The following is a 10,931-nucleotide window of genomic DNA, read 5'->3' on the forward strand; positions in this document are numbered from 1 at the left end:
CGAAGATCAGAGTGCGAGGGACTATGCCTTGGGGACTGTGATATTTAGCATGGGAAGATGAAGTGAAATACTTAAGAGGATAGAGAAGTTGCCATAGCCGGGCGCGGTGGCTCAAGCCTGTAATCCCAGCACTTTGGGAGGCCGAGACGGGTGGATCACGAGGTCAGGAGATCGAGACCATCCTGGTCTACACGGTGAAACCCCGTCTCTACTAAAAAATACAAAAAACTAGCCGGGCGAGGTGGTGGGCGCCTGTAGTCCCAGCTACTTGGGAGGCTGAGGCAGGAGAATGGCGTAAACCCGGGAGGTGGAGCTTGCAGTGAGCCGAGATCGCGCCACTGCACTCCAGCCTGGGCGACAGAGCTGGACTCCGTCTCAAAAAAAAAAAAAAAAAAAAAAGAGAAGTTGCCATAACCTCTCTGGCTCCTCAAGGCCTACAGAATAAAATCCAAATTCTTTTGGCATGGCATTCAAAGCCTGCAGGTTGTCTCTCTGTGGCTGGTACAGAATATAAAAATAAAAAATAAAATAAAAATAAAGCCTGCAGGGTGTGGCTTTAATCTGCCTTTCCAGCTTTGACTCTCATCACTGCCTCCTCCTGTTCTTCTCAGCACGCCCAACAAGCTGTACTCTTCAAACATGTCAAATTTCTTTTTCCTGATTACATCTTTTCTTTCACAACGTGGTGTTTTTACTTGAACCTAGAATCTCATAATGATTACTCTGTGATTTAATCACAGATGTTTAAAATACAATGCAGATCAAATCAAATACAACTGCAGATCAAAAATGGGCATCCATGAGAAGAAGAGAACAATGGAAAGATAGAAAATTAGAAGTGGGGATTAGGACAGAGGATAATACAAGCACATTTCTAGAGGAGATAAGAAATCAAGTTACTCCTCACTACTTTTTCAACACTGGTTGATATTATTCAATTAATTTCTGAACACAAAATACAGTATCATTGAACAATACCTAACCTTACTATATGCAATGAACTCTGATAAGTCCTATACTATTCTATCACTCACCTCCCGGCAAAACCAAAAAGGTTAGCTAAAACTTGCTAATAAGACTCAACCCATAGTTTGAAAAACACTGCTATCATGAATCTTGCAGCTGGCTAGTATCTAAACCTCCTGCCTATTCTTCACTGCGAGTAGTATCAGTAAGTATCCCTTATATTAGTCAAAGACATGATCTTCCTTCCCACCTGTACACTGGTGGGTACAAAGACCCAGTGACAGTTTAGAAATTATTCAGAGTAATTCATAACAGTCCAATGTTAGTGATACCCAGGTATCCTTAGCTATCTAACCAGATGGTTTCTGAGGCATGAACCCTGGCTGTGGTTCCTGCTATCTAACCTCCCTGGGTACCTGCCCAGTTTTCCTTAAAAGAACTGTTCTTGTGGCCCAGGTATGGTGGCTCACGCCTATAATCCCAGCACTTTGGGAAGCCAAGGCGGGAAGATCACTTGAGCTCAGGAGTTTGAGACCAGCCTGGGCAGCACAGTGGAGCCCTGTTTCTCAAAAAAAAAAAAAAAAAAAAAAAAAAAAAATTAGCTGGGAATGTGGCACGTGCCTGTAGTTCCCCAGCTACTCAGGAGGCTGAGGTGGGAGGACTGCTTGAGTTTGGGAGGTCAAGGCTGCAGTGAGCTGTGTGATCACAGCACTGCACTCATGCCTGGGTGACAAGAGTGAGACCCCATCTCAAAAAAACAAACAAAAATTGTTTTTGTGCTTAAGTTAGTTAGAATTGAGTTCTGTTGTGTTAAACCTACTTACAATCATATCCACATCTTTTAGAGTGAGCAAATCATCAAACCAGCATCATAGCTATACCTTCCATTGTCTTGGGCAGATCTCCAGCTCTTTGTTTTGTTTGTAGCCCAACAATATCAGCTAGAAAATCAGATGATGGTGGAGGCAAGCGGAATTTCTGAAAATACATTAACAGGTTTTAAAAAAATGGTTGAACAGCTAAAATACTGTGAAAGGCCTGGACTTTTATTGTCAGCTCAGTGCTTTTAAAGTTCTACACAGTAATTGTTAGCATTTTAAAATGAGAACTGTTTCCTTAATATAGAAAAGTGACTAAGTAAATGAAGCCACACAACGCTAACCGATCCCTGTGATTATACATCGTAAAAAAGACAAACTTTAAAGAAACGTATAACTTAGACAAGAAAAGTCCCTTTGTATTTTCAAAGTTCTTCCAAATCTATTATTTCATTGGAAAGCATGCCATTGCCATCAGAACAGATGGTACCACAGGGCAAAAAGGTTGAGCACTTCAGCTTCAGGTTCACCTGGGCTTAAATTTCAGCCCTACCACTTAGAGGCCAGAACTTGGGCAAGTTACTCAGTTTCTCATGTACAAAATGGAAATTAAAAGGTATCTATTTATAAGACTATTGTGATAATTAAAGATGATATGTGTAGCATGTGGTCCATGGTTAACAGAGAGCCTGACACACAGGGAGTGCTCAATAAATGAAAGCAAAAAAAGAAAATGGTGACCCAGGGAAGTTAAATTAGGGCTCACCAACTCAAATGCCTTCAGGAATAAATGGATGAAATGGGTCACTAGGAAATGGAAGAGGCTATGGGAAAATGGAAAGCAGGTGCCTCTTTTTAAAGATGACAACTGCTATTCAGTTCCATATACTGTTTTAAGGGTGCCCAATCTTGTGATTTTTTTAAAGAGAAGTAGAAAACACAGCTTGTATATATATTTTATAATTTCTGAAAACACCATAGCCCAAATAAAATAGAACAATATCAACCTAGGAGCTACAGATTATAACCTGGGAATAAGTGTTTGCCTAGATTTCCAAAGAAAATCAGAGACAAATCTACATGAGGCCTCTAAGGTCCTTTTGCTTTCTATATCCCCTACTGTTTGTTCAGTTAGGTTGCCAGGGAGCATGGTCCCTGACACACGTATTAGTCTCAGAATGGGAGGACAGACTCAACCCCTAGTGCAAAGTTTTCTTAACTTACATGTCTGAATGCTTTTCGAAGACATCCAAACTCCAAATAGAACCTGTAAAAGTGTAGCTGACTCATTCCCTGCAGAACAAAAACCACTACGTTGTTTAGGTGGTTTTGATGAAAAAGCTGGCACCAGCTGCCGAGAAATCAAACCAACACAGTTAAGAGAGATGGCCTTAAGTCAGTTACAGGCATATAGAGGGGAAATAGGGGAGAAGGAGCAGGAAAAGCAGTGCGTGAGAGTTAATAGAATTTATCATCATTCACTATCTGCCTGAAACTGGAAGACAGCCATTATTGCACTGAATTCAAATAAAGATCCATAGAGATAAATGGATCTCTTGTTGCATTCAAATCAAGTAAAATACCAAGCAAAACGCAATGCATTTAAATTCACTGTCCTATTGATTAAGATTTGTTTGGAATCAAACAAAGTCATCCCTAAGATCCCAACCTACTCTGCAGTCCTTCTTAAACCAGGTAATCAAATGGCTGGCTTTAAGAATTTCAGTTTTGGCCGGGCACGGTGGCTCATGCCTGTAATCCCAGCACTTTGGGAGGCCAAGGCAGGGGGACGACTTGAGGTCAGGAGTTCAAGACCAACCTGGGCAACATGGTGAAACTCCATCTCTACTAAAAAAAAGAATACAAAAATTAGCTGGGAGTGGTGGTATGTGCCTATAATCCCAGTTACTCTGGAGGCTGAGGCAAGAGAATCACTTGAACCTGGGAGGTGGAGGTTGCACTGAGCGGAGATGGTGCTGCTGCACTCCAGCCTGGGTGACAGAGCGAGACTCCATCTCAAAAAAAAAAAAAAAGGTTAAATCCTGCTCCACCCGTTTTTGTAAATAAGACTATTGAACTACAGTCGTGCTTATTTGTCTGTGTGTTACATATGGCTGCTTTGGGCTGCAATGGCCAAGTTGGGTAGTTGAAGTAGAGACATAAAACTTACCAAAAAAAAAAAGTTTTAGATAAACTGACAGACTGATGGCTGTAATTGTTGAAGGAAAAGATAGTTCTCAAAGTAGCTAGCCAATTTATAACAACCTCTCCCAGAAAGATGTGTATATTATTTGTATACATACAAAACATTTTTCATAAGACACTTAATAATGGCACCAACAATATCAGAATAGTAAGATTCTCTTTTTTTTGTAGGGACTGGGTCTCACTATGTTGCCCAGGCTGGTCTCAGACTCCGGAACTCAAGCAATCCTCCCACCTTGGCCTCCCAAAGTGCTGGGGATTATAGGTGTGAGCCACTATGCCTGGGTTCTCTTTGCCCTTTATTTGTAAAAGAAAGAAAAAAGATTAACTAGAATTCTTCACATATCATTGTTATTTCAACTGAGTCTGCATCAGGTGAAACAAACTAAAATACCTATAGTAGCCAGACAGATACTGTAAATACGGGAAGCAGGCCAGGTAGGACATTGGAGTATACATGTCCCATGTAATGGGGGAGACTACCACTCAGTTTTGACAAATTGTTGCCATGTGGGAATAGAGGGATAGCTGCCATTTTTGAGTTTTTAGAAGAAGAAAAGGTAGATTTTTATATAGGAATTTCCAGAATTAACACTTGGCAGACATCATGAAAAAATTTAGGATGTGCTGTAGAGCAAAAAAATAATGTTGATAAGCCAGTTTGAAATCTCTGGTTTGAATGATAGAGCCTTGGGAGAGGTAAAAAAAAAAAAAAAAAAAGAAAAGAAAATAAAAAGAAACCTGTGGTCAATACCCACCATTTAAGTTCATCTCATACCTGGGTTTTGGAACATTGGATTTGCCCAGAACTGCATACTTCAGCAATTCACATAGCTGGTCATGGGTTACTTCACAGTTGTCAGTAAATAAAATGGTAGATAAGCGGGCTTTCTGCAAAGATTAATCAGAGCATAGCAAACAATTATTGGTTATCAAGAATACCAACAAAGTGAGTTATTAAATTATTCTAGCTTCTGATTACTTTAACATCCAGGTATATTCTAACATAAGGAAGTTCTAATTAATTGAAAATGATGGTATAAAATAACAATATGTGGTAGGTATGACATTATTAATAAAATATTGAACTATCATTGACACAAAACCTGAATTATATATACTTGGTTACATGCTAGGAATAGGATAAATAAAACATAATTCATGCTCTCAAAGAGTCCACTCTACTAGGAGGAAAAAGCAATAGCTAATTCCAACATAGTGTGGGTAAGTGCTAATACAAAGGTATGAGAACAAGGAGTCTAACTGCTTTAGGGGTCAGAGAGTTTGGGGAAGGCTACTGAGATGAAAATACTGAGGCTAAACCTTGAAAATGAGTCTACCCTGTTGGCGGGAACATCACATTCAACATGTAGTATGGCTTGGCAAGGAGCCAAGAGTGCATGTTGCATAGTAGTGGAGGTATGAGGAGAGGGAAGCAGGAGCCAGATCATAGATCAATGTGGCCTAAGCTAATGAATGAGAATTTATCCCTGGGCAACAAGAGTTCAGTCAAGCTCCCAATCCCTTTAAAAAGGCTTTGAACTTACAATTGTTTCGTTTTTTCTTTTCTGAGATAGCGTCTCTGTGTCACCCAGGATGGAGTGCAGTGGCGCTATCTTGGCTCACTACAACCTCTGCCTCCCAGGTTCAAGTGATCCTCCCACCTCAGTGTCCTGAGTAGCTGGGACCACACATTAGCTGGGACCACAGATGTGTGCCACCATACCTGACTAATTTTTTTTGTATTTCTGGTAGAGATGGGTTTTCACCATGTCACCCAGGCTGGTCCTGAGCTTAAGCCATCTGTTCTCCTCAGCCTCCCAAAGTGCTGGCATGAGCCCCCACGCTCAACCTACAGTCACCACACCCAGCCTATATTTGTTTATTAAAGTAATTCGTGTTTGTTACAAAAGATTCAATAATAGAGAAGTGTAAAATAAATGATACACAATAGAGAAATGAAAATAAAAGTCACATCAGAGATAATTAAAATAAAAGTACAACTCAAAGGTAATCACCACTTTCCTTTTGGTCTGCGAGGCAGCAGAGTATAGCAATTAGAAGCTCAAGTCCTAGAGTCATACTACCTGAGTTCAAACACCAGGCTCTATCATCTTGGACCAGTGCCATAGCCTTTCTAGGACTCAGTTTCTTCATCTAGAGAGTAATTATAATTTTATCTCATTAAATAATTGGGAGTACGAATGAAATAGTTCAAGTACAATGTAGTGAGGCTAGTGCCTGATACAAGTACTTAATAAACATCAGATATTATTGCTAATTTCTTCCCATGGTCTTAAGTTAATGTTAAACTCTTATATTAGCCAGACACAGTTCTGATCACTTTACATGCATTAAATAATTTAATTCTCACAACTTTTTAAGTGGGTACTACTATTATCCCTATTTCACGGATAAATTGGAGAAACAGACAGATGACAGAACCAAGACTGGAATGCAGGCTTATCTCTATACTATATAGCCCCCAGTGGATTTTATCAATCATTCTTTTTTGAAACCAACTCCCTACTCCCGAACTTAATCTGTGAGTATCTTTCCATATCAGTTTAAAAAAAAAAAACACATCAATTTTAGTACTTGAATAATAGTCCATTTTCTAAATTTACCTGAAAATTTATATCTGAAAAAATTCCTTATTGATAACACTGTTTTGTTTTTTAAATTACAAACAACACTATGATGAACATCCTTGTACAGACACCTTTGTATATCTTTTTTTTTTTTTTTTTTTGTATTTTTTAGTAGAGACGGGGTTTCACCATGTTAGCCAGCATGGTCTCGATCTCCTGACTTCATGATCCACCCGTCTCGGCCTCCCAAAGTGCTGGGATTACAGGCTTGAGCCACCGCGCCTGGCCCACCTTTGTGTATCTATCTAATTACTTTCTTAGGATCAATTGCCGGTTCAAATGAACTCTTGAAAGAATATGCCTGTTTGTTTTTACCAAATAAAAACATGAAATTAATAAGGTGACACTGAGCAAGATGGAGTCTATACGGCGGTGAGTAACCCTAGTTGCCAGGCATGGGATGTCAAGAGCCTGAGTTGGGTGAGGGTGTCCTGCAGAGGAGACAGTCCAGGACTAGGAGCAGAAGACCAGGACATTCATGCAGGAGGGTGCTCAGGTGTGGGGTGTCAAAGCCTCAGCAGCACAAGGAGGTCACCCATACAGGAAGGAAGGGAGGGCAGTGAGGCCAGATATCAGATGTCAGAAACTATTTAGGGTAAGGAGGGCATCAATGCTGACGGACAGTAGTGGTCTGTTGCAGGATTTAAAGCCTGAACAGGATGAGGGTATAAACGTGAGAGGATGGTGGCAGCTACCTGTCATAGGATGAGGGTGCTCACAAAGGAAGATGACCTGGTACAAGGTGATGGAGCCAGTGTAGGGTAACAGAGCCTAAGCAGAGTCAAGAGGGTGTAAGGGTGGGTCAGTGGCAGCAATAAGGGATTGATCAAATATATTGAAGATGTTGGGTGTTGGGTTTCTCATTGTTAGTGAAGGAAGTTACAAATATGAAAATGGGTGGGGCACAGTGGCTCATGCCTATAATCCCAACACTTTGGGAAGCCAAGGTGGGCAGATCACTTGAGGTCATGAATTTGAGACCAGCCAACATGATGAAACGCCATCTCCACTAAATGTACAAAAATTAGGCGGGCGTGGTGGTGGGTGCCTGTAATCCCAGCTACTCAGGAGGCTGAGGCAGGAGAATCGCTGGGAGGGAGAGGTTGCAATGAGCAAAGATCATGCCACTGCACTCCAGCCTGGGTGACAGGGCAAGACTTCATCTCAAAAAAAAAAAAAGGAGAAAACTAGAATGAACCCTGTGGTACTGGATTTGGATTAAAGTGGAGATACTGATGTGAATTCACATCAGTAAAATACAGAAAAATATTTAAATGTAAGTGTGTGTATGTATACACTTTCAACTTACAGAATTTTCAATTTACGACGGGTTTATTGGGACATAATCTTATTTTAAGTTGAGAAGCATCTGTATTGACATCGCCATAGCACCCAAATCAAAATACCATTCTACACTAAAAAGAATCAAGTACCCTAAGAGAAATGATTGATTCCAGGCTTGGGGCAGGGAAAGCACATATGGGCCTAGAATATCTTTTTGTGCCAGAAAGTAATGACGTGCTCAAAGAATGGTGTTGTCATGTCAAAAGGCCACAGAAGCTAGCTTAATGACAAAATCTTGGATATTTAAAGCATCACAATCCAGTCAAAGATAGTAACACACTGAACAAAATAGGTACCACTGAGTTCATACTGATAAAAAAGTAAATGCATAAGCCCAAAATGTTTGAGGAAGCACATTACAAAGAGAGCTGGGAACAGTGGCTTGGGCCTGTAATCTCAGCTACACTGAGGCTGAGGTGGGAGGACTGTTTGAGCCCAGGAATTCCAGACTATCCTGGGCAATATAGCAAGATCCTGTCTCAAAAAAATAAATAAGAATGAAAATTACAAAAAGAAAAAGATAACTTTAGAGAAGTTTAGTAGAAACTACCTTAATCGAGTTGTCAAAGTTAATATCACCAATAATGGGATAAATCAAATTGTGTACAATCTGCAAGGGAGCAGAGTATCACTCCTGTGATATTCCTGCTAAAGATGTGTATAATCTGAATCTAATCAATGAAGAAACAGACAAATCTAATTTAAGGGACATTCAACAAAATAACTGGCCCAGGATTATTCAAAAGCAATAAAGTCATGAATATCAAGGGAAGACTAAGGAACTGTTTGAAGGAGACATGACAATTAAATTTAACACAATTCTAGACTGGATCTTATTGCTAAAAGGATTATTCAAACAACTACAGACAACTTGGATGGCATCTGAGGAGCAGATGATCGTAATATATCCATGTTAATTTCCTGATTTTGATGGTTGCACTGTGATTATGTAGGTTTATAGAAAATATATAATAAAATATCTTGGTGGTGGGTGGAAAAAGACCATTGTGTCAGCAAATACTTTCAAATGTTGGTTGAGGGAAGGTTTTGATACTGTTCTTACAATTTTTCTGTAAGTTTGAGATTGTTTCAACATAACAAAATATGTGATTGTCAGTCTCCTTACACTTCTTACCACATGAACATTAAACATTTTTTGCAAATTCGATAGGCAAAAAAACTGGAATCCCACTTTAATAAAAAAAATTTTTCAGCTGGGTGTGGTGGCTCATGCCTGTAATCCCAGCACTATGGGAGGCTGAGGCAGGTGAATCTCTTGATCCCAGGAGTTGGAGACCCTGTCACTCTTTAAAAAAAAAAAAAAAAAAGGCCAGGCACAGTTGCTCATGTCTATAATCCCAGAACTTGCAGAGGCCACGGTGGACAGATCGCTGAAGTCCAAGAGTTCAAGACCAGCCTGAGCAACATGGCAAAACCCTGTCTCCACAAAAAAAGAAAAATTAGCTGGCGCAGTGGCACACGTCTGTAATCCTATCTAATTGGTGGAACTGAGGTGAGAGGATCACTTCAACCTGGTAGGTGAAAGTTGCAGTGAGCCAAGTCCAGCCTGGGCGACAGAGTGAGACCACCTCAAAAAAAAAAAAAAAATCACATCCCTAATCCCGCTGTCACATATTATATAACTTATTTTTATCACTTGTCTATGCCCACTAGAATATAAGACCTACTAGGGCAGTGAACTTTATTCACTGATGTACCCCAAGCACCTAGGGTCAGTGCCCCAGCACATGGCAGACAATAAAAACCAATGAATGGCTGGGTGCAGTGGCTCATGCCTGTAAGAGGCAGAGACAGGAGGATCCTTGTCGCAACACTGTAGTCCAGCCTGAGTCCAGCAGAGCAAAGACCCTGTCTCAAACACAAAAACAAACAAAAAAGCCCAATGAACGACTAAAGGGATGAAGTATATTTAGTTCTCAATAAATGGTAGGGATGATAGCGATAATCAGCCTTTTTTTTTTTTTTTTTTTTGAGACGGAGTCTCGCTCTGTTGCCTAGGCTGCAGTGCAGTGGCCCGATCTCCGCTCACTGCAAGCTCCGCCGCCTCCTGGGTTCACGCCATTCTCCTGCTTCAGCCTCCCGAGAAGCTGGGGCTACAGGCCTCTGCCACCACGCCCGGCTAATTTTTTTTTTGTATTTTTAGTAGAGACGGGGTTTCACCGTGTTCGCCAGGATGGTCTCGATCTCCTGACCTCGTGATCCGCCCGCCTCGGCCTCCCAAAGTGCTGGGATTACAGGCCTGAGCCACTGCGCCCGGCCGATAATCATCCTTTTTATTCCCCTACTGCAGCGGTCCCCAACCGTTGGCACCAGGGACCGGTTTTGTGTTAGACAATCTTTCCACCGACTGGGAGAAGGGCTGGGGGGATGGTTTCGGGATGATTCAAGTACATTACATTTATCATTAGTCCTAGAACCCTCGTATGCAAAGTTCACAATAAGGCTCACAATAGGGTTGGCATTCCTATGAGATCTAATGCCTAGGTGGAGCTAAGTCTGTAATATTCGCTCGCCCACTGCTCACCTCCTGTTGCTTTGTTACCCGGTTCCTAACAGGCCAGCTGTGAACAGCGGGTTGGGGACCCCATGGACAGGCAGGTAGGTACCAGTCTGTGCACAGGGGGTTGGGGACCCCTGCCCTACTGGAATGTAAACTGCAGGAGGGCAAGGAATTGTATTTTTGTGCCCTGGGATACTGCTAGAACATAGAGCAATTCTTGGCACTGAGAAGATGGCAATAAATATTTGTTGGACGAACATTCCTATTATGCGCCAGGCACTGTGCCATTTTTTTTTTTTTTAAGAGATGGGGTCCTTGTTATATTGCCCAAGCTGGTCTCGAATTCCTGGCCTCTAATGATGCTCCGGCCTTGGCCTCCCAAACTGCTGGGATTACAGGCGTGAGCCACTGCACCCGGCCCACTAT

The 10,931-nt window shown here is 41.3% G+C and overlaps 1 protein-coding gene across 10 annotated transcripts in view; it reads right to left on the minus strand.

The window, feature by feature from the left end:
* REXO5 (RNA exonuclease 5) overlaps window positions 1-10,931 on the minus strand; it is a 46,140-nt gene that overhangs the window by 34,066 nt on the left and 1,143 nt on the right. For 4 of the 10 annotated variants that reach the window (XM_033217795.1, XM_033217796.1, XM_033217794.1 and 1 more), the window contains 4 exons: window positions 6,015-6,146; window positions 4,768-4,880; window positions 3,009-3,135; window positions 1,848-1,944 (listed from right to left, as the gene is read on the minus strand). In XM_033217795.1, coding sequence (XP_033073686.1) covers window positions 1,848-1,944; window positions 3,009-3,135; window positions 4,768-4,880; window positions 6,015-6,146 — 469 coding nt within the window. Of the gene's footprint in view, window positions 1-1,847; window positions 1,945-3,008; window positions 3,136-4,767; window positions 4,881-6,014; window positions 6,147-10,931 lie in introns of those variants that run through there. The other 6 variants (XM_033217799.1, XM_033217800.1, XM_033217798.1 and 3 more) reach the window with 3 other exon arrangements.

Source organism: Trachypithecus francoisi, unplaced genomic scaffold (genome assembly GCF_009764315.1).
Source record: "Trachypithecus francoisi isolate TF-2019V2 unplaced genomic scaffold, Tfra_2.0 Lachesis_group10, whole genome shotgun sequence".
NCBI classification, from domain to species: Eukaryota; Metazoa; Chordata; class Mammalia; order Primates; family Cercopithecidae; genus Trachypithecus; species Trachypithecus francoisi.